At 53.0% G+C, this 23,393-nt stretch overlaps 2 protein-coding genes across 13 annotated transcripts; both read right to left on the reverse strand.

Annotated features, from left to right (window-relative positions):
• Positions 1 to 15,338: 15,338 nt before the first annotated feature.
• On the reverse strand, positions 15,339 to 18,579 carry LOC115492525 (FXYD domain-containing ion transport regulator 3). 12 transcript variants are annotated; one of them, XM_072921519.1, is made up of 7 exons: positions 18,323 to 18,550; positions 16,864 to 16,893; positions 16,592 to 16,615; positions 16,047 to 16,121; positions 15,868 to 15,920; positions 15,581 to 15,624; positions 15,339 to 15,489 (listed from the first exon to the last, which is right to left on the reverse strand). In XM_072921519.1, the coding sequence occupies exons 1-7, from the start codon at positions 18,393 to 18,395 to the stop codon at positions 15,444 to 15,446; spliced, it is 345 nt and encodes a 114-aa protein (XP_072777620.1). In that variant the 5' UTR covers positions 18,396 to 18,550; the 3' UTR covers positions 15,339 to 15,443. The 12 variants fall into 12 exon arrangements, with proteins under 12 accessions (XP_072777620.1, XP_072777627.1, XP_072777629.1 ...); XM_072921526.1 differs by having other exon boundaries at positions 15,868 to 15,898; positions 18,323 to 18,519; XM_072921528.1 differs by lacking the exons at positions 16,864 to 16,893; positions 18,323 to 18,550 and adding exons at positions 17,213 to 17,269; positions 17,950 to 18,306.
• A 910-nt stretch (positions 18,580 to 19,489) lies between these two features.
• Positions 19,490 to 20,019, reverse strand: NOP10 (NOP10 ribonucleoprotein). Its single transcript, NM_001245436.2, is given in 2 exon segments — positions 19,490 to 19,800; positions 19,960 to 20,019. Coding segments are annotated over 2 exon segments (195 nt in total). The 5' UTR covers positions 20,014 to 20,019; the 3' UTR covers positions 19,490 to 19,659.
• Between the last annotated feature and the right edge of the window lie 3,374 nt (positions 20,020 to 23,393).

Below are 23,393 nucleotides of genomic sequence, written 5' to 3' on the forward strand. Positions count from 1 at the left end.
CAGGGCAGTTTCGAGGAATATCCGACCCGAGAGGCCAGCGAGAAATGACGAGGCCGAGAAAGCCAGAGTGAGGGCCGCGAGAGAAACGAAGCGAAAGGCCGAAAGAGCGTGTCGAGAAGCCGCTCGCTGAGCGCAGCGAAGGTTGCAGAGAGAGACAGCCCCCGCCGCGGGCGGGCTCGAGTGTGGCGTTCTGCTCCGGTCGGCCGCCGCCGGCCCGGTTTGCAAGGGGGGGCGGCCCCCCTGGGACACGATGGGCTGGCGGGGCGAGGTGCGGCGGCGCCTCGTCCCTTTTCTGCCTGGCCTTAAGCCGGGGCCCGCCGAGCGCGGGTGTTTATTTTCGGCTGTCGGTCTTGGTCGCCCGGTGGCCGGCAGCCGGGGGTCGACGCGGCCGGGGTTTTTCCCCGGCCCTTGCCCGAGAGCCCCCGAACCCCGAGCAAGGCCCGGTCGGCCCGCCGCGGTGGCGGTGCCCGGTTCCCCCGCTCCCGACCTCGTTTGCCAGCGTGTCCGTGTCGGAAGGGCAGCGGCGGGGCACCCGCGGCCTGGCCCCGGCCTTCGCCGTGTGGCCGGAGACGGGGGGGGGCTCGGTGACGGCGGTCGCCCGATCAGCCGTGGCGCCGGGGTGGCGGCACCCCGTGCCAGCGGCGCCTCTTGTTGAAGTCGTCCCCCTTCCTCGGCCTTAAGCCGGGGACCCGCCTCGCGGCGGGCAGCCTTTTTTTTCACCAGCACGGACCGGAGCCCCGGCATAGAGCACTCCCGGAAGGTCGCGGGCGTAGGCGGCGGCGCCTCGCCCTTCCTCGGTCGTGGCGACCGAGCCCGCTTCTGCCGGGGTGGGGCTGGCTTGCCCGGCCCCCCCCGGGTCCGTTGCTCTTTTTGAAGGCGTGCGCGCGGGTGCTGTGGGGGCGCCCCGCCCGCCCGGCCTCCGATGGCCTTTTCCTCTTGCGGCCCTAAGCCGCGGCACGGAGAAGCGTGCGGGCCCACGAAAGCCGAGGTTGTGTGGCAAAGAAGGGGGGGCTGAGCGAGCCCCGAGCCGAGCCGATGCCGGCAGGTTCCGAAGCGGGGAGGGCAGCGAGAGAGGCCGTGTGCGCCTCGCCCCCCGCCCCGGGCCCACGACCCCCGTGGCTAGCACGGGTCCTTGTGGTGTCCGTGCGCCCATGTGCCTTTTTTTTTTTTTTTTTTCCTTTTAATCGGTGACCTACCCCGGCTTTTTCGAAGGCGAGAGACACAGAGAGAGACCGAAGCCCGCGCCGCGAGGCCGGGCGAGAGTCGGTGGCGGCACCGTTTCCTCGCACGCTCGGACGCGGTTCCCCGGCCGGGAAGGGTGAAGCCCACCCCTCCCCCGGCCCGGCGGTCCCGTCCTCCCGTCGCCCGGCCAAGAGAACCGTTGTCCGCGGGTGGGTGGCGGCACCCCCCCCGATCTCCCCGGCCGGGACCGATCCGCGGGTCGTGCGCGCTGGGCTCTGCCGTGGCCGTGGTGCGTTCCGCACTTTCGGCCGGGGGCGGTTCTGCGGCTGCTGGGCTCTCGCCTCCCCGCTTCGCTGCCTCCTCCGCCCTTCTGCAGCCGCGTCCGCCCCGATCGATGAGGCTTCTCGGGTGGCGTCGGAGAGGGCCCCCGGCCGGCCGGGCTTTCTGCCGGGGCTTCTCTGTCATGGGGAAGCTCACGGCCGGGGTCCGGTGTTCGGGCCGGGCGGTCTCTTCTTCGATTCGCTTCCCGTCGCAGGCGAGGCGTCGCCCCTCCCGCTGCCGGGGAAGGGCGTCTGGACCGTGCCCAGCTGTGTGACGGCCACGTGGCCCCGCGGGCCTTCTAGGTGTCCTTCGAAAGCACCAATTACACCAGTACAGGACCAGTTACACCAGTACAGACAAGTTACACCAATACAGACCAGTAACGGACTAAGAACCCCCCCAATACCTCTCAGTGCTCCCAGTAACAACGTGCCCTCTGTCCCAGTAACCTTCCAGTTTAAACCATTTCCCTCCCAATTCCCTCCCAGTCCCTCGACGTCCCTCGCAGTCCCTCCCAGTACAAACCAGTCCAAAGCCTCTTTGTCCCAGTGACCCTCAGTGACATCCCAGTATAAACCAGTAACAAAGACCCCGCTGTCCCAGTCCCTCGCAGTCCCTCGCAGTCCCTCGCAGTCCCTCCCAGTCCCTCCCAGTACAAACCAGTACAAAGCCGCTCTGTCCCAGTCCCAACAAACGGCGCCTTTGTACCGGCAGTGGGCGTGGCCTGTCCTCGGCTCTGCCCCTCCCTCCATCTTTGGGCACCCGCTTCTTATATGGGCATGGCCCGGCCCATTTTCCGGGGTTTTTTATTTGACTATTTTCTGGCTTTTTGGGGGTTTTTTTCCAGATTTTTATTTGAATTTCTGGCATATTTATTTTTGTTTATCATTTTATATCTTGGGGATTTTGGGGTATTTTTGGAGATTTTTTTGGGTTTATTTGGGGGTTTTGGGTTTTTTGGGGATTTCTGGTTTATTTTGGAGGTTTTTTTTTATTTTTGGATTTTTTTTTGCTTTTTTCCTGGTTTGGGTTTTTTTTTGGAGATATTTAAGGAGTTTTTTATTTTTTTAGATTTTTTTTGGGTTTTTAGGGGAATTTTTGGGCCATTTTTTATTTGAATTTTTGGGGATTTTTTAGAGATTTTTTGGCTTTTTTATTGGTTTTTTTAGGAGCTTTTGGGATTTCTTAGGAATTTTTTGGGGTTTTTTTTAATTTAAAATTTTTGGGATTTTTTGTAGTTTTTTTGTGGATTTTTTTGGGTTTGTTTAAAGATTTTGAAAGGATTTTTTTGGGTCTAATTTGAGCTTTTTGTTATTTTAAGGTTTTTTAGGGGTTTTTTAAGGATCATTTTAATTTTTTTTTTAGGATTTTTAAAGTTTTTTTGGGATTTTTTTTGTTTTTTGGGATTTCTTAAAGGAGATTTTAAAGATTGCTTTTAGGATATTTTGAGGTTCCTTCTTTGGGTTTTTTAGGATTTGTTTTGGGCTTTTTTAGGATTTTTTTGGTATTTTTAGAACATTTTCAGGCTTTTTAAAAGATTTTTATTTGGGATTTTGGAATTTTTTGAATTTCTGGAGGATTTTCTGCGGCTTTTTTGGCTTTTTTGGGGATTTCCAGCATTTTTTAGAGGTTTTTGCTTTGGTTTTTGGGGTTTTTAAAGGATTTTTGGGAGTTTTTTTGGTGGGTTTTTTTATTTTAGGACTTTTCAGAGGTTTTCTGGAGCTTTTTTGGGGTTTTTTTAGGATTTTGGGGGCTTTTTTAGGAATTTTTAATGGACTTTTTTTGGTTTTTTCAAATGTTTGGAGAAATTTATTCGATTTTTTTGCATTTTTTGGTTTGTTTTCGGATATTTTTTTGTTTTTCCTTTTTAGGATTTTTAAAGTTTTATTTTAATTTTTTTTGAGCTTTTTTGCGGGTTTTTTTGGAGCCTTTTGGAAATTTTTTAGGATTTTACTGGGTTTTTCTTTTTAAATTTATTTTTTATTTTTTAGGATTTTAAGGATTTTTTAGAAAGTTTTTTTTTTAGGTTTTCTTTGGGGCTTTTTAAAGTATTTTAAAGGATTTTTGGAGTATCTTAAGGAATTTTTTTTAGGGTTTTTCAGGATTTTTGGAAGGATTTTTTTGGAGCTTTTTTTAGGATTTTTTTTGCTTTTTTGGTTTGTTTTTTTATTATTATTTTTGAAGGATTTTATTCAGGTTTTTTGGTTTTTTTTTTCAGATTTTTTGTCTTTTCTTTTTAGGACTTTTCGAAGTTTTTAAATTTTTTTGGAGATTTTTGGGGATTTTTTAGGATTTTTTTGAGTTTTTTTTAAATTTGTTTTTTTATTTTTTAGGAGTTTTAAGGATTTTTTGTAGAAGTTTTTTTTTGAGGCTTTTTGGGGCGTTTTTTTAGGATTTTTAAGGATATTTTGGTATTTGAAGGATTTTTTTAGGATTTTTAGAAGGGTTTTTTGGCGCTATTTTTTGGTTTTTTTAGGATTTTTTGGGGCTTTTAAAATTTTTTTAAAGGACTTTTTTGGTTTTATTTTTTATTTTTTAGGGAATTTATTCGGGCTTTTTTTTGAGCTTTTTTGGGTTTTTTAGGATTTTTTGGGGCATTTTTTATTTTTTAAGGACTTTTTTGGGGTTTTTTTTTATTTTTGGAGGAATTTATTCGCTTTTTTGAGCTTTTAGTGGGTTTTGTTAGGATTTTTTTTTCTTTTTGTTCTATTTTTAAGGACTTTTTTGGGGTTTATTTTTGGATTTTTCGAGGAATTAATTCGGTTTTTTTGGAGCTTTTTTTTTGGTTTTTTGGTGTTTTTTTCCTGGATTATTTAAGATACCTTTTTTTGCATTTTCTGGGGAATTTTGGGGGATTTTTTGTGTATTTTTTTGAGTTTTTAAATTTTCTTTTTGCCTATTTCAGAGCAGGTTTTTATTTCCTTTTTTGGGGATTTTTTTTCGGGATCGTTTTGGAGTTTTTGGGGCTTTTTTGTCACTTTTAGAATTATTTCGAATCTTTTTCCGGGGATTTTTTTGGGGGAGATTTTTGGGAATTAAAAAAAATCAAATTCGGGAGATTTTGGGGGAATTTTCTGGATTTTTTTAGGAATTCTCGAGGGGATTTTGGGGCATCTTTGGGGGAGATTTTTAAAATTTTCTGGGGTATTTTGGGTGGAAATTTTCACCTTTTTTAAAGAATTTTGGAGCGTTTTTTGTGGATTTTTGTGGGTTTTTTTGGGATTTTTTAAAGTTTTTGGGTTTTTTGTGAGATGTAAGCCAAATTTTGGGGGATTTTATTGGGATTTTTTGGGAATCATTTCGTATTTGTTTGGGGTTTTTTTTGTTGTTTTTCTGTGCTTTTGATTTCGATTTTGGAATTTTTTTAGGTATTTAAAACAAAATTTTGGGGAACTTTGGTGGGGATTTTGGAGATTTTTTTTGGGTTTTCTAAACTGTTTTGGTTTTATTATTTTTTGTGTCTTTTTGGGGGAAGGGATTAAAGCAAATTTTGGGGGGATTTTCTTGGGATTTTGGGGGAATTTTGGGGGTTTTTTGGGAATTTCTTTGGGAATTTTTGTGTATTTTTATATTTCTGGGATTTTTGGTTCTTTTGGGGGGATTTTGGGGGAATTTTTGGCAATTTTTTGGTTTTTTTTTGATTTTCTGGGGGATGTTTTGTGCTTTTTTGGGATTTTTTGGGGAGGGAAATTTTTGGTATTTTTTAAGTGCTTTTTTTGAGATTTTTTTTTGAAATTTTGGGGGATTTTTTTGCTTTTTTGGGGACTTTTTGGGATTTTTTGGGCAGTTTTTTGGAATTTTTTTTAGGTGAATTTTTGGAAATTTTTTTTGGTGAATTTTTGGGATTTTTGGAGGGGAATTTTTGGGATTTCTTTTTGGTGGTTTTTTTTTTTTTGGTGAATTTTTGTGATTTTTTTTGGTGAATTTTTGGGAATTTTTTTGTGGGTTTTTTTGGATTTTTGGGGAATTTTTGGGATTTTGTGGTGATTTTTTTGATTTTTTGGTGAATTTTTTATGGATTTTTGTTTTGGTGAATTGTTGGGATTTTTTGGGATTTTTTTGGTGGTTTTTTTTGGATTTTTGGGGAATTTTTGGGATTTTTTCGGTGCTTTTTCTGGGAATTTATTTTCATTGTTTGTGTTTTTTGGGGATTTTTTTGGGGGGAATTTCTGGGATTTTTTTGGGGCTTTTTTTAGGAATTTCCCCTTTTTTTGGGACCCCCCCCCCCACCCAATGCCTCCCCTGCTTCTTCTCAGGGCCCTCCTGGCGCTTTCCGGGGGGGTCCTGTTGGTTTTTGGGGGGGGTCCCGTTGGTTTTTGGGGGGGTCCCGGGGGTTTTTGGGGGGGTCCCGGGGGTTTTTGGGGGGGGTCTCGTTGGTTTTTGGGGGGGTCCCGGTTTTTGGGGGGGTCCCGGGGGTTTTTGGGGGGGTCCCGGTTTTTGGGGGGGTCCCCAAAGGGGGCGTGGCCTGTCCCGGGGGCTGCAACTGCGACCGAACCAACGCCCGCTGCCGGGGGGGGGCCGGGGGCATCCCCCGGGTGCTCCCCCCGGGCCTGGCCACGCTGTGAGTGCCCCGACCCCCCCCCGACCCCCCCCAGTTCGGGACCCCCCCCAAAAGACATTTTGGGGTTCCCCTGAGCTCCTTTCCCTCCCCCCCCCTCTTCTCCCCCCCGTTTTTCCCTCCTTTGGAACGGTCCCGGCAAATTTGGGAGGCCAAAAATTCCCCAATTTTGGGAGCCCAAAATCCCCCCGGCACCCCCAAAACCCTCCCCGGGACCCCCAAAAATCCCGCCCGGGATACCCCAAAATCCTCCAAATTTGGGACCCCAAAATCCTCCCCAGGATCCCCCAAAATTCCCCAAATTTGGACCCCAAAATCCTTCCCGGGACCCCTCAAAATCCTCCAGATTTGGGAGCCCCCAAACCCCAAAATCCCCCAAATTTGGGAGCCCCAAAATCCCCAGGGACCCCCCAAAATCTTCCACATTTGGAGCCCCAAAATCCCGCACAGAACCCCCCAAAATCCCCCAAATTTGGAACCCCAAATCCTCCCCAGAACCCCCAAAATCCCCCAAATTTGGGAGATCCCAAACCCCAAAATCCCCCAAACCCGGAGCCCCCAAAATCCTCCCGGGACCCGTCAAAATCCTCCCAATTTGGGACCCCAAAATCCCCCAAATTTGAAACCCCAGAAATCCCCCCTGGGACCCCCCAAAATCCCTCCCGGGACCCCCAAATCTGCCAAAATCCCATAAATTTGGGGCCCCCCAGAATCCCCCAAATTTGGGACCCCAAACCCCCATGAGCTCCTAAATTGGGACCCCAAAACCCCCAAAATCCCCCAAAATCCCGCAAATTTGGGACCCCCCAAAAATTCCCCTGAAATTCTCCCATTTCCCCCAAAATCCCCCAAATTTCCCCGAAATCCCCCAAATTTCCCTGAAATTCACCCCAAATTTCCCATTTCCCTCCAAATTTCCCCAATTTTCCCCAAATTCACCAAAATTCCCCCAATTTCCCCCAAAATTCTCCAAATTTTCCCAAATTTCACCAGAAATTTCCCCCAATTTCCCCCCCAAATTCTCCCAATTTTCCCAAATTTCGCCAGAAATTTCCCCAAATTTTTCCCCAAATTCCCACAAAATCCCCAAAATTCCTTAAAATTCCCCCCAAAATTCCCCCAGATTCCCCCACTTTTCCCATTTTCCCCCCAAATTTTCCCCAAAATCCCTCAAATTTCCCTACATTTTCCACAATTTTCCTAAAAATTCCCCCCAAATTTCCCCAATTTTCCAATTTTCATCCCGAATTCCCACAGTTTTCCCCATTTCCCCCCCCATTTTTCCCACTTTTCCCGAATTTTTCCCATTTTTTTCCCATTCCCCCAACTTTTCCTGTTTTTTCCCCATTTTCCCCACATTTCTCCCCATTTTTCCCATTTTTACCCAATTTCCCCCCAATTTTTCCCATTTCCCCCATTCTTTTCCCGTTTTTTTCCCAATTTTCCCAATTTTTCCCAAATTTTCCCCACTTTTCCCATTTTCCCATTTCCCCCCCCATTTTCCCCCAACTTTTCCCATTTTTTTCCCGTTCCCCCCCCAATTCTTCCCATTTTCCACTGTTCTTTTCCCATTTTTCCCAATTTTCCCCATTTTTTTCCCCAATTTTTCCCAGTTTTCCCTTTTTTTTGCCCCAATTTTCCCCCATTCCCCCCCCCGTTCTTTTCCCATTTTTTTCCCCAATTTTCCCAAATTTCCCCAATTTTTCCCCCAATTTTCCCCATTTCCCCCCAATTTTCCCATTTTTCCCGTTTTTTCCCCCATTTCCAGCTCGCTGCTCCGCTGGGACATCGAGGAGCTGCCCCAAGGGAGCTTCCAGAACCTCACGGCGCTGACGTTGCTGTGAGTCCCCAAAATCCCCAAAATGGCCCAAAACCGCCCCAAAACCACCCCAAAATGTCCCAAAAAATCACCCCAAAACTATCCCAAAATATCCCCCAAAAACTCCCCAAAACCCCCCCAAAAATGCCCCAAAACCACCCCAAAATGTCCCAAAAATCACCCCAAAAATATCCCAAAATATCCCCCCAAAAGGCCCAAAAACGTCCCAAAAATCACCCCAAAAACATCCCAAAATATCCCCAAAAAATTATCCCCAAAATATCCCAAAATATCCCCCAAAACGCCCCAAAAACTCCAGACTCCCCGCAGGAGTCTGGCCGACAACCTCCTGCAGTCATTGCCCCGCGGCCTCTTCCAGGAGCTGCCCAACCTCGGCCACCTGTGGGTGACACTGGGGGGGTTGGGGACATTGGGGACATTGGGGGAAAATGGGGACATTGGGGGGTTTGGGGACATTGGGGGGGTTGGGGACATTGGGGGGTTTGGGGACATTGGGGGGGTTTGGGACATTGGGGAGGGTTGGGGACATTTGGGACATTGGGGACATTTGGGGACATTTGGGGACACTGGGGGGGTTGGGGACATTGGGGGGTTGGGGACACTGGGGGGTTTGGGGACATTTGGGACATTGGGGACATTTGGTGACCTTTGGGGACACTGGGGGGGGGGTTTGGGAGCGTTGGTGTCACTTTGGTGCCACTTTTTGTCACTTTGCTGCCGTTTGGTGCCATTTTGTGCCACTCTGGTGCCATTTGGTGACATTCTATGCCACCCGATGTCCCTTCAGTGCCACTTCAGTGCCACTCTGGTGCCACCTGTGGCCACTCAATGTCCCTTTAGTGCCTCTTTGGTGCCATTTTTGTCACTTTGCTGCCATTTTCTGTCACTTTGCTGCCACTTTTTGCCACTCTGGTGCCACCTGGTGCCACTTTGGTGCCAATTTTTGTCACTTTGGGACCACTTAGTGACACTTTGGTGCCACTTGGTGCCATTTGATGCCCATTTGGTGCCACTTTTTGTCACTTTGGTGCCACATTTGCCACTCTGGTGACCCCTGGTACCACTTAGTGCCACTTGATGTCCCTTTAGTGCCACTTTGGTGCCATTTGGTGCCATTTTTGTTACTTTGGTGCCACCTGGTGCCACTTAGTGCCACTCTGGTGCCATTTGGTGCCATTTTTTGCCACTTTGGTGACGCCTGGTGCCACTTACTGCCACTTTGATGTCCCTTGGTGCCACTTTGGCGCCACTTTGATGTCACTTGGTGCCACCTGGTGCCATTGTGGTGCCATTTGGTGACATTTTTTGTCATTTTGGTGCCACTTTTTGTCATTTTGTTGCCATTTTTCTCACTTTGCTGCCACTTCTTGTCACTTTGCTGCCACTTTTTGCCGCTCAACGGCAACGGTGAGTGAAATGGGGTAAAAACGGGGGAAAATGGGAAAAATTGGGGGAAAAAAGGGGGGGAAATGGAGCAAAATGGGGAAATGGGGTAAAAATAGGTGGACATGGGGAAAATTTTGGGGAAACTGGGGAAAATGGGGTGGGACTGGGAGCAGCTCAGAGGGAGCGTCCAAGCCCACAGCGTCCTCAACAGCAAGAGAAATGGGGGGGAAAAGGGGAAAAATGGGCAAAATTGGCGAAAAAATGGCGAAAAAATGGGGGGAAATGGGGAAAAAATGGGGAAGAAATGGGGAAAATGGGGCGGGAGTGGGAGGAGCTCAGGGGCAGCTTCTGAGCCCACCATGTCAACAGTGAGAGAAATGGGGGGAAAGGGGAAAAATAGTGAAAAATGGGGAAAATGGGGGAAAAAACGGGAAAACAGGAGAAATTGGGGAAATTGGGGAAAATGGAGAAAAAATGGGGGAAAACAGTGAAAAAAAACAGGGGAGAAATGGGGAAAATGGGGTGGGAGGGGGAGCAGCTCAGGGGGAGCTTCCAAGCCCAAAGCATCATCAACAGCAAGAGAAATGGGGGAAAACGGGGGAAAACGAAAAAAAAAAAATCGGGGAAATGGGGAAAAAATGGGGGGAAGTGGCGAAAAATGGGGAAAATGGGGTAAAAATGGGAGGAAATAGGGAAAAAATTTGGGGAAATTGGGGAAAATGGGGTGGGAGTGGGAGCAGCTTGGGGGGAGGTTCTGAGCCCAGCGCGTCATCAACGGGAAAAGGGGGGAAAAGGGGGGAAAACAGAAAAAAAAGGAGAAAATGGGGAAAAATGGGGGGAAAATGGGGAAAAATGGGGGGAAAATGGGGAAAAATGGGGGGAAATGAGGGAAAATAGGGGGAAATGGGGGAGAAATTGGGGAAAGTGGGGGAAAATGGGGGGGAATGGGGGGAATGGAAAAAACTCTGAAAAAATGGGTAAAAATAAGGGGAAATGGGAAAATGGTGAAAAAACTGAAAGAACTATGAGAAAATGGGGGAAATGGGGAGAAATGGGGAAAAAATGGGGGGAAATGGGGGGAAAATGGGGAAAAATGGGGAAAAATGGGGGAATGGAAAAAGCTGCAAAAATGGTAAAAAAGGGTGGAAATGGGAAAATGGTGAAAAAAATGAAAGAACTATGAGAAAATGGAGGAAATGGGGGGAAAATTGGGGAAAATTGAGGGAAATAGAGAAAAACGGGGAGAAAATGTTGAAAAAGAAGGAGGAAATGGTGAAAAAAAGGGAATTGATGGGGGAAATGGGGTTAAAATGGTGGAAAATGGGGTAAAATAGAGGGAAATGGGGAAAAGGGGATAGAACAGTGAAAAAAAAAAACAAGAAAAAGAGGGGGAAAGGGGCAAAAATGAGGAAAAATGGGGGGGAAAATGATGAAAAAAAATAGGGGGGAGGTTCTGTTCCCCCACCATCACCAACAGTGAGAGAAACAGGGTAAAATGGGGAAAAAGGGGGAAAATAGTGAAAAAATGGGGGGAAATGGGAAAAAACAGGGGGAGTGGGGGGAAATGGAGTAAAATGGAGGGGAAAACGGGAGAAAAATGGTGAAAATAAAAGAAAATGGGGGAAAGGGGGGAGAAATGGGGAGGAATGGGGAAAATGGAAAAAATGGAGAAAATTGCGAAAAAAATGGGAAAAATGGGGACAACAGGGTGGGAATGGGGAAAATGGGGTGGGAATGGGGAAAATGGGGTGGGAATGGGGAAAATGGAAGAAAAATTGAGAAAATTGCGAAAAAATGGGAAAAATGGGGAAAACAGGGTGGGAATTGAGAAAATGGGGTAAAAATGGGGAAAATGGGGGGGAAATGGGGAAAATTGGGGGGAAATAGGGAAAATTGGGGTGGGAATGGGGAAAATTGGGAAATTGGTGTGGGAATGGTTAAAATGGGGGGAAATGGTGAAAATGGGGTGAAAATGGTGAAAAATGGGGTGGGAATGGTTAAAAATGGGGTGGGAATGGTTAAAGTTTGGTGAGGAACATCAAGGGGGACCCGAGGACACCAAGAGTTGGGGTGACCCCCCAGAAATGGCCTCGGGGACCCCAAAAATGGGCTGAGGGTCCCCAAAATGACCTTGGGGGAGAACAAAGGAATTGCCCTGATGTCCCCACGGTCCTCAAGGTGCTCAAAGGTCCCCAAATGTCCCCAAATGTCCCCAGATGTCCCCGAGGCCTCCAATAACCACCAAGGTCCCAAAGGTCCCCCATATCTCCGATGTCCCCAAGGTCCCCAGTGTCCCCAAGGTCCCTGCTGTCCCCGGTGTCCCCAAGGTCCCAGTGTCCCCAAGGTCCCTGCTGTCCCCGGTGTCCCCAAGGTCCCTGATGTCCCCGGTGTCCCCAAGGTCCCTGATGTCCCCAAGGTCCCTGATGTCCCCAGTGTCCCCAAGGTCCCTGCTGTCCCGGTGTCCCCAGTGTCCCCGGTGTCCCTGCTGCCCCCATGTCCCTGCCGACGTCCCCTCCGTCCCCCCAGGCTCCTCACCGGTGGCCTGCCACCCCGTCCCGCTGGGTGACACCCTGCTGCTGGTGGTGGCCCAGCTGGGCGGCAGCTCCTGGGTGTGGCGGCGCTCAGGCAGCCCCGGCTCGGCCTTTGTGCGCCACCAGGCCCTGGGCACCCCACGCCGTGGCCGCCGCGCGCCTGGCCGGGCACCTCTACCTGGGGTTGGCCGACAGCTCCAAGTGCGGCGCCAGCACCGTGTTCCGCTGGGCCTCGGGCGGCTTCTTCCCGCACCAGGCGCTGCGGCCGTGGTAGCGCGACACCCACCTGGAGTTCCTGGAGCTGGGCGGGTGGCCGGCGCTGGTGCTCTGTGGCGCCGCGCGCCGGCCGCTCGTCTACCGCTGGAGCGGCGACGCCTTCGCGCCGCACACCGACATCCCCCACGTGCCCGACGCCTACGCCGCCAAGCACTTCTGCCTGCGGGGCAGCGTCTTCCTGTGTCTCACCAGGTTCCTGGGCGACGCCAAGGTGATGGCGGTGGGCTTGGGGGGTGGTGGGGTCATGGTGGGTGGGGGGGTGGGTGGGAGTCCAGCAAGGTCATGGGGGGTCAGAAGGGATTGGGTGTGCAGCAGGGTCATGGGGTTATGGGGGTCCATCAAGGCCATGGGGTTATGGGGGTCCATCAAGGCCATGGGGTTATGGGGGTCCAGCAGGGTCATGTGGTTATGGGGGTCCATCAAGCTCAGGGGTTATGGGGGTCCATTAGGGTCATGGGGTTATGGGGTTCCATCAAGGTCATGTGGTCATGAGGGGGTCAGCAGGGTCATGGGTCCATTGGGTTCCATCATGGTTGTGTGGTCATGGGGGTCCATCAAGGTCATGTGGTTATGGGGTTCCATCATGGTTGTGTGGTCATGGGGTTCCATCAAGGTTGTGTGGTCATGAAGGTCCATCAAGGCCATGGGGTCATGGAGGGTCACCAGGGTCATGGGGTTCCATCAAGACCATGTGGTCATGGAAGGTTCCCAAGGTCATGGGGTCATGGGGGGTCACCAGGGTCATGGGTCCATGGGGTTCCATCAAGGCCATGCCATGGGGGGGCATCAGGGCCATGAGTTGTCAAAGGTGGGTCCACCAGGGTGATGATGGCCACCCCATGGCCATGGGGGCCCATCAGGGCCATGAGGCCCCACCTCTGACCCCTGACCCCAAGTGCAGGTGAAGTGCAGGGAGGGCCCTATCCCACAGTCCCACCACCCATCCCACGGTGCCACCACCCACCCCATGGTGCCACCACCCATCCCACGGTGCCACCACCCACCCCATGGTGCCACCACCCACCCCACGGTGCCACCACCCACCAAATGGTGCCACCACCCACCCCACGGTGCCACCACCCATCCCATGGTGCCACCACCCACCAAATGGTGCCATCTCCATCCCAACCAACCCAACCAACCCAACCCAACCAACCCAACCCAACCAACCAACCCAACCAACCAAACCCAACCAACCCAACCAACCAACCCAACCAACCAACCCAACCAACCAAACCAACCCAACCAACCAACCCAACCAACCAAACCAACCCAGCCCAACCAACCCAACCAACCCAACCCAACCAAACCCAACCAACCCAACCCAGCAAACCCAACCAAACCCAACCCACCCAACCCAACCCACCCAACCCAACCAACCCAACCCAACCAACCCAACCAACCAAACCCAACCCAACCCAACCCAACCCAACCAACCCAACCCAACCCAACCCAACCAACCCAACCAATCCAACCCAACCCAACACAACCAACCCAACCCAACCAACCCAACCCATCCAAGCCAACCCAACCAAACCAAACCCAACCCACCCAACCCAACCAAACCCAACCAACCCAACCCAACCCATCCCATGGTCCCACTGCTGACCCCCCACCCCACACAATCTCCAGGTGATGTGCTGGGAGGGCTCCATGTTCCACGAGGTGCAGCAGGTGCCGGCCCGCGGCTCTCTGGTCTTCCAGCCGCTGCTCCTGGCCGGCCACCGCTACGTCCTGCTGGGCAACGACTTTGCCCCGAGCCGTGTCTTCCGCCTGGGCGCCGGCGGCCGCCTGGAGCCCGCCCAGGACCTGCCCGTGCCCACCCCCCGCGCCTTCATCCCCGTCGCCGTCGGCCACCGCCACTTCCTGGTGGCCTCCAGCTTCAAGGGGGCCACCCAGATCTACGCCCACGTCACTGAGGACGTCGGCACCTGAGGGGACGGCCAGGTGCGCCCGGTGGCCGCCTGCCGCCGAGGGGATGCCCAGAGCTGCCATCGCGTTCCTGAGGGCGCGGGGACATCAGGGGACGCGTGGTGGCAGCCGAGGATGGTGGCCACCAGTCCACCGTGGAGATGGGGACATCAGGGGACATCAGGGGAACATGTGGTGGCATCTGGAGGGACGTGTGGTAACATCTGGTGGGATGTGGGCATGGTGGCCACCCCGATGTTGTGGAGATGGGGGCGTGAAGGGACACCGTGGGGACAAGGTGGGGACACTGTGGGGACACCGTGAGGACGGCGGTGCCACCACGGCCTCGTGCAGCTGCAGGGACGTGGGGACGTCGACCAGACACCAGCAGGGACATGGGGCCACCCTCGCGCGATGTCCCCAAGGCCACCGGCAACCCAATGTCCCCAAGGGCTTGTGTCACCTCCTGGTGCCACCACTGACCCAATGTTCCCAAGACCACCACTGACCCAACGTCCCCAAAGCCACTGTCACCCTGATGTCCCCTCCCGGTGCCACCATGGCCCCGATGTCCCCAAGGCCACCATCACCCCTATGTCCCCAAGGCCACCACTGACCCAACGTCCCCAAGGCCACCATTGCCTCAGTGTCCCCTCCTGGTGCCACCATCACCCCGATGTCCCCAAGGCCACCATAGCCCCGATGTCCCCAAAGCCACTGTCACCCTGATGTCCCCAAAGCCACCATGGCCCCAATGTCCCCAGAGTTGCTGCCACCCTGATGTCACCCTTGGCCTTGTGCCACCTCCCAGTGCCACCATCGCTCCCATGTCCCCAAGGCCACCATGGCCCCGATGTCCCCAAAGCCACCACTGACCCAATGTCCCCAAAGCCACTGTCACCCTGATGTCCCCTCCCGGTGCCACCATGGCCCCGATGTCCCCAAGGCCACCACTGACCTAACGTCCCCAAAGCCACTGCCACCACGATGTCACCCTTGGCCTTGTGTCACTTTCTGGTGCCACCATCACCCCGATGTCCCCAAGGCCACCATGGCCCCGATGTCCCCAAGGCCACCATGGCCTCAGTGTCCTCTCCTGGTGCCACCATGGCCCCGACGTCCCCAAGGCCACCATAGCCCCGATGTCCCCAAGGCCACCATCACCTCAGCGTCCCCTCCCAGTGCCACCATGGCCCTGATGTCCCCAAGGCCACCATGGTCCCAATGTCCCTAAGGCCACCATGGCCCCGATGTCCCCAAGCCCTTGTGTCCCCTCCTGATGCCACCGCTGTCCCGCCGTCCCCGTGTCCCCTCCCCCGGTGACAAAAATCCGTTTTTATTTCACCCATTTTTATTCATTGCCTTTCTTGGGGACATTTTGGGGACAATTTGGGGACATTTCGGGGACATCAACGCCACCCCTCCCCCCCATCCGGTGTCACCTGTTGGGGACATTTGGGGACACCTGGGGACAGCTCAGGCTCCTGCGGAGAGAGGGGGATTCAGGGGGTGGCACTGTCCCGCGGTGTCCCCAAAGTGTCCCCAAGGTGTCCCCAGAGGGGAGGGGACTCTCACCTGTCCCAGCCAGAGGTGATAGCTCCGGGGGGGGGTGGCGGCACCTGTGGGGGAGGGGAGGGAACACCTCAGTGTCCCCAGACTGTCCCCAAGTGTCCCCAAATCCCCCAAATGTCCCAAATCCCCCAACCCCAAATCCCCCTCAGTGTCCCCAAGGTCCCCAAAACGTCCCCAGATCCCCCAAAAAGTGTCCCCGATGTCATCCCCCAACGTCCCCAAATCCCCTGATGACCCCAAATGTCCCCAGATGTCCCCAAATTGTCCCTGAATGTCCCCAAAGGTCTCACCTGGCCTTGCTCCGGCACTTGCACTTCCCACCTGAGGGGACACAGAGGGGACACTGGGGACACCCAGGGGACACAGAGGTGACACACAGGTGACACAGGTGACACACAGGTGACACACAGGTGACACACAGGTGACACAGAGGTGACACAGGGGACAAGGTGACAGGGGTGGCACTCACTGAGCAGGACGACGACCCCCAGCACGCTCAGCACCGCAGCCACCGTGAGGCCACCAACGCGCAGGTGACACCAGTCTGGGACAGGGACAGGGACACTGGGACAGCTGGGGGTACCTGGGGACACCTGGGGACACCTGGGGGTACCTGGGGGACACCTGGGGACACCTTGGGGACACCTGGGGGTACCTGGGGAGCCCTTGGGGACACCTTGGGGACACCTTGGGGACACCTGGGGACATGATGGGGACACTCTGGGGACACCTGGGGGTACCTGGGGACACCTTGGGGACACCTGGGGGACACCTGGGGGTACCTGGGGACACTTTGGGGACACCTGGGGACACCTGGGGGTACCTGGGACACCTTGGGACACCTGGGGACACCTGGGGGTACCTGGGGACACTTTGGGGACACCTGGGGACACCTGGGGGTACCTGGGACACCTTGGGACACCTGGGGACACTTTGGGGACACCTGGGGACACCTGGGGACACTTTGGGGACACCTTGGGGACCCTCCCAATCCCTCCCAGTTCCCGCACTCACCGAACTGGAAGGGACTGGAGGCATCTGGGGGGGAAGGGAGGGGTCAGAGAGACCAGCACGGACCAGTATAAACCAGTATAAGCCAGTATGGACCAGCACGGACGAGTATAAACCAGTATGACCAGTATGGACCAGTATGGACCAGCACGGACCAGTATAAACCAGTATAAACCAGTATGGGCCAGTAGAAACCAGTATGGACCAGTAGAAACCAGTTTGGGCTTTCCATCCCAGTCCCTCCCAGTTTGTCCCAGTTTTTCCCAGTCACTCACCAGGGGCGTCGCCTCTGGCCAGGGAAAGAACTGTGGGGGGGGGGGGGGAGGGGACACCAGTTAAACCAGTTTGGGCTGGGACTGGGCCCAGTTCCTCCCAGTAACCCCTGAAATCCTCCCAGTCCCTCCCAGTACAAACCAGTCCCTCCCAGTCCCTCCCAATATAAACCAGTTCCCTCCCAGTTCCTCCCAATATAAACCAGTTCCCTCCCAGTTCCCTCCCAGTTCCCTCCCAGTCCATCCCAGTCCCCCCCCAGTCCCTCCCAGTCCCTCCCAGTCCATCCCAGTCCCCCCCAGTCCAAACCAGTCCCTCCCAGTCCATCCCAGTCCCCCCAGTCCAAACCAGTACCTCCCAGTATCACCAGTGCCCGGAGCTGTTCCCACTCCATTCTGTGACCTTTGATCCCTGGGGGCGTGGAGGGGACTGGGACAAACTGGGACAAACTGGGACAAACTGGGAGCGACTGGGGGGGACTGGGACAAACTGGGAGGGACTGGGAGGGGACTGGGGACGGGTGAGTCACTGGGATTCCTGAGCAGGGTGGGACTGGGAGGAGACTGGGAGGGACTGGTTTATACTGGGAGGGACTGGGAGGGAACTGGGAGGAGACTGGGAGGGAACTGGGAGGAGACTGGGAGGGAACTGGTTTATACTGGGAGGGACTGGGAGGGAACTGGGAGGAGACTGGGAGGGAACTGGTTTATACTGGGAGGGACTGGGAGGGATGAGTCACTGGGATTCCTGAGCAGGGCGGGACTGGGACGAACTGGGGGGAACTGGGACAAACAGGGGGGAGCCGGGGGGGGACTGGGACCAACTGGGGACTACTGGGAGAGAACTGGGCAAACTGGGGGGGTTACTGGGATGGACTGGGAGGGACTGGGATGAACTGGGAGTCACTGGGGGATTACTGGGGGGTTGCTGGGATGAAGTGGGAGGGACTGGGGAGTCACTGGGAGTTACTGGGAGTTACTGGGAGGGACTGGGGGGGTTACTGGGAGGTTACTGGGGGGTTACTGGGGGGTTACTGGGAGGTTACTGGGGGGTTACTGGGATGAACTGGGAGTCACTGGGGCCCCACTCACCTTCCCAGAGCGGCCGCGGGAACTGGAAATGGGGGGGGGGAAACTGGGAGGGGGCGGGGCAATGGAAGGGGCGTGGCCAAAGACGGGGGCGGGGCAGAGGTTTGGCCGCGGAAGGACTGGGATGAACTGGGGGATACTGGGATGAACCGGGAGTGACACTGGGGGATGCTGGGAGCACTGGGACAGACTGGGAGTGGCACTGGGATGCACTGGGACAAATTGGGATAGACTGGGACGAACTGGGAGTGGCACTGGTAGAACTGGGAGATACTGGGAGGCACAGGGGCAAACTGGGCTGCACTGTGAGGGACTGGAGGGGCACTGGGGCTGTACTGGGAGGAACTAGCCTGGACTGGGATGAACTGGGCTTTACTGGGAGAGACTGGAGGTGTTGAATGGGCTGGTCCCGCCTCCGCCGCCTCCCATTGGCTGAGGCTCTCGCCCATCACCGTCTGCAACCAATCAGCACCCGGGAACAGCACCTGGAGGCGGGGCCTGGTGTCGGCGCCATTTTAGCGACTTTGAGCCTACAAGCCCCGTCATGCACAGCGGCTCCATGGCGGCCTAACCGAGCCAGGACTACAAGTCCCGTCAGGCCCCGCGCTCCACAGCACTCCCCTTATCCGCCCCCACGCGCCCCACAGGAGCCCCCCCCAGACCCTGCGGGACCCCCGAGAGCCCCCCCGAGCCCATTCGGGCTCCTGAACGCCTCCTCGAACCCCCAGATGCCCCAAACCACACGGAGGCCTTCGAGCGCCACCTAAGGAACTACAGTTCCCACCATGCACCGCGGCACGCACGGAGCGCCATTAAAGCTAGGACTCCAGCTCCCGTCATGCCCCGCGGCCACAGAGCCCCCCTCAGAGCCGAGTCCGGCCCGACAATTCCCGTCACGTCCTGAGCCCCACGGAGACCCCTCAGAGCTCTCCAGGTGCCCCCAGGGGCTTCCCGACCCCACAGAATCCCCCCAGGTGCCCCTGTAGACCCACAAGTGCCCTCCAGGACGCCCAACCGCTCCGTTACAGATACTTCCGGGACTATAGCTCCCATCATGCCCCGCGGCGCCCATTGCGCGCATTTACTGCCATGCCTCCATTTCCCGTGATGTCCCGCGGCCTCACTAAGCCCCATTAAAGCAGCGACTCCATCTCCCATCATCCCCCGCGCCCCCTAGAGCCCCGTTATACCCGCGTCTACAACTCCCATCATCCCCCGCGCCCCATAGAGCCCGTTATACCCGCGACTCCATCTCCCATCACCCCCCGCGCCCCATGGAGCCCCTTGTACCCGCGACTCCATCTCCCATCATCCCCCGCGCCCCATAGAGCACCGTTATACCCGCGCCTACAACTCCCATCATCCCCCGCGCCCCATAGAGCCCCGTTATACCCGCGCCTACAACTCCCATCATCCCCCGCGCCCCTTAGAGTCCCGTTAGCTCTTCCCCCAATGCCCCCCTAAATTCCCTCCCCAGACCCAAAAAACCACAAAAATACCCCCAAAACAGGAAGAAAACCCCAAGTTATTTGGTCACCAAAACTCAGAGACCCTCGACTTTTAATATTTCATTTTTCCTCCTCTTTAAAACGTTCCTTTCCCCCCATTTCCGTGCAGTCTGCTGGCACTGTGACTTGACCTTCTCTCATGGCGGGGATCCCTCCCAGGAGCTCGGGGCCATCTCAGGGCTCCGCAGGTGATTTCTGGGGTGCCTCAGAGCAGCGTCCGGCCTCGCTGCGTTGGCAAAACCCCGAAGCGCCGCTTCAGGGCCAGGCGGTGCCGGGAGAATTTATCATCGGGGGAGAAGCGGGCGGGGTGCGCCGAGCGTGTGGGGACCCCGTCCGGGGACACCTTCTGTGGGGACAGAGCGTCAGGGAGAGTCCAAATTCCCCCCTCAGCACAGCCAAACCGACCCGCATCGCTCCCAGCCCGCACCGCGGACACCCAAACACCGCGGGTCCCCTCCGAGTGCTCCCCTAAATCCCCCAAAAGCGCCCCAAAAGCGCCCGGTACCCGCAGGGTGTAGACGCGCTCCCCGCGCTCGTTCTCGTAGCACTGCAGGAACATGGCGGCGCCAGCGCGGCACCCGGCCGGAAGTCACGTCAGGAGAAAAAGGGAAGAGGCGGGGTTTACACCGGAAATCGGCGAGAGGGACGATGGGAAATGTAGTCCCGAAAGAGAGCGGGAAGTACAGCTCAACCCAGGAGATCCGAGGGGGGAAATTTGGGGCCAAAAAAGGAGATTTTGGGCTGAAAACGGGAGTTTGGGTAAAAAAAAAAATATATGGAATTTGGGTCTAAAAAGGGGAATTTGGGCCCAAAAAGGAGGAGTTTGTGTCCAGGAAGGGAAAGTTTGGGCTCAAAAAGGCGCATTTGGGTCCAAAAAGAGAGAATTTGGGCCCAAAAAGGGGGATTTGAGCAAGAAAAGGGGGAAATTTGGACCGAAAAAGGGAGATTTGGTTTCAAAAAGGGAGAATTTGGACCAAAATAATCGGGAATTTGTGCCCCAAAAAGGGGAATTTGGGTGCCTAGATGGGAAGTCTGGACCCCAAAAGGGGGAGTTTGGGTCCAAAAATGGAGAATTTGGGCCATAGTTTGGGGTTTGAGCACTAAAATGGAGCAGTTTAGACCTACAAAGTAGAATCTGGATTAAACAAAAAAGGGATTCTGACCTTAAAGAGGCAACCCAGGGAGGCAGGGGGAAGATTTTGGGGTGAAAAAGTGAGTTTGGGTTCAAAGTAAGGGAGTTTGGGTCTGAAAGTGCGAGGAACAGAATTCACAGTTTGGAGTTTTTAAAGTTTAATAATAATAATGGCAATAGGATAAAAAAAGGAGAATAATTCCAGCAGGGTGACATCGCTGAGGCGTGTACATATTCATGATTTCGTTATTTGTGAAAAACTCGTTGTGTTGAAATTTTAGAAGTTTTAATTTTAGCTTTCCCCCCCAGTCTTGTAAATCAATCTTTGAAAATCTGATTTCCAGAGAAGGAGGCAATAATGTTTTGGGTTTTTTTTGAGATTTTGGTGTCTGTTGCTGTTCTTTTAATATTGTGCTCTAGGCTAAAAAGTGTGTGTGCCACACTGCTGAAAAGAGATGAATACAGGAAAAATTTAAAAGAGATTAATATGGAAAAACTGAAAAGAGATTAACACAGGAAGAATTTAAATGAGATTAATGCAGCAAAACTTAAAAGAGATTAATACAGGAAAAATTTAGAAGAGATTAATACAGGAAAAAATTAAAAGAGATTTATACAGGAAAAACTTAAAATATGTTAATACAGGAAAAATTTAAAAGAGATTATTACAGGAAAACTGAAAAGCGATTAATACAGGACAAACTTAAAAGAGATGAATGCAGGAAAAATTTAAAAGATTAATACAGGAATAATTAAACAAGATTAATAGAGGAAAAACTTAAAAGATATTAATATGGAAAACTGAAAAGAGATTAATACAGGGAAACTTAAAAGAGAGGAATACAGGAAAAATTTAAAAGAGAATAATATGGAAAAACTGAAAAAAAGATTCATACAGGAAAACTTAGATGAATACAGGAAAAATATAGAAGATATTAATACAGGAAAAATTTAAACAAAATTAATGCAGCAAAATTTAAGAGACTTAATTTAATACAGCACTATTTAGAAGAGACTAATACAGCAAAATTTAAAAGAGATTAATGCAGCAAAACTCAAAATATATTAATACAGGAAAAATGTTAAAGATATTAATAAAGCCAAATTTAAGAGATTAATACAGGAAAAACTAAAAAGAGATTAAAACAGCAAAACTTAAAAGAGATTTATACAGGAAAACTTAAACGAGATTAATACAGCCAAATTTAAGAATTAATAAAGCACTATTTAAAAGAAATTAATACAGGAAAAATTTAAAAGAGATTAATACAAGAAAAATGTAAAAGAGGTTAATAAAAGAGATTAATACAAACAAATTTAAAAGATTAGTACAGCAAAACTTAAAGGAGATTAATACAGGAAAAATTTAAAAGAGATTAATACAGCAAAACTGAAAAGAGATTAATACCGCCTAATTAAAGGGATTAATACAGGAGAAATGTAAAAGAGATTAATGCAGCCAAATTTAATTCTCTCATGCAGCTGGCATGAGAGAAGCCGTTCTGTGTCCCTGATGACGGGGCCAGCAGTGTGAAGGAAGAGCCAAGAGAAGCACTGGAAGCAGACACATCCTGCCGCTTTCTGCTGTTCCACGGACACGGAACACACTTGTTCCCACAGCTCCAGAAGACTTGATGCAGGAAGAAAAACGTTCAGCAGCACCACCAAAGGCCAAGGGGCTTCTGGCCACTTTCCCTTGCCCACCGCATACTTGGGCAACTTGCCGAGTGCAAGCGCCCTTTTTCCACTCCTCCCCATTGGCCTGAAGAATCTGGGCACCAAGAGAAAGCTCCTGGACCTCCGGGTATGACAACAGCAATTTATTAATGCTACCCTGGGGTGAAAGGAAGGGCTTTCAGAAGGGGTTGGTCCCCGCAGGCTCAGGTGGCCCCAGCAGACGCAGCCTGGCGGATCAGTTCTCCACAGCGCTGCAGCAGGACAGCCAGCCCCGGCGACACGGGAAAGGCCGTGACTTCCAGAGCCGGCGGAGTTGATCTTGCACATTCTGGAGTCGGGAGGAGGGAATGGCCTGCACAGCTAAATTGATGTAATGAGTTTGAAGGGCCAGGCATGAGATGGCAGGGCTGGCGTCATTCGCCATGTCCTGAAGGGCTGCGAGAGAGAGGAACAGAGCCACCGTCAGAGCCTGCGTCTGCAGAAACATGGGGACACCCTCCTGCCACGTCCATGCCAGGCAGCTCTTGCCATGGCCTGGAGGAAGCAGGAGACAAGAAGGGCGAGCTGGAAGGTGCTGGCCACGAATCTGCCACAGGCCCCCGAAAGGTCTGTGTGCTCAGCCCACGCTGCCCTTGGTGCACGCCGGGCCAGGGAAGGCAGCTGCCAGCGGCAGCCCCCGCTGAGAGCCCGCTGGCCTCACTCACCCCTGCAGAGGATCCGGAACTCTTGCTGCTGTCCTCTCAGGCAGCGCCCGGCGATCCCTTGGGAACAGAGAGCGTGAGCTGGCTGGAGAGCCACAGCTGCCGCCCACGGGCGCTGCCAGCCCTGAGGCCACACGGCCTCCTGGCCCGGCAGGGCTCAGCCCGGGCCCCTGCCGCATCCTGCCGCCCAAGGGCACGGCTGCCAGAGGGCGGTGGCAGCGCCGAGGCCAGGCGGGGCTCCAGATGGCCGCGCTGGGATGCTGCTGCCGGGGCAGCAGGCGGGGCTGGGGCCGAGCTGCGGCGGGGCGGGGAAGGAGCCGGGCTGCTGGCTCACCCATGAACCTGACGGCCGCCTCTCGCAGGGGCTCCTGTGGGCTCTGCAGGTAGGGCAGGGCCCGGCGCAGGTGCTCGGCCGCTCGGCTCCTGTCC

Source organism: Taeniopygia guttata, chromosome 37 (assembly GCF_048771995.1).
Source record: "Taeniopygia guttata chromosome 37, bTaeGut7.mat, whole genome shotgun sequence".
In the NCBI taxonomy this organism is placed as follows: domain Eukaryota; kingdom Metazoa; phylum Chordata; class Aves; order Passeriformes; family Estrildidae; genus Taeniopygia; species Taeniopygia guttata.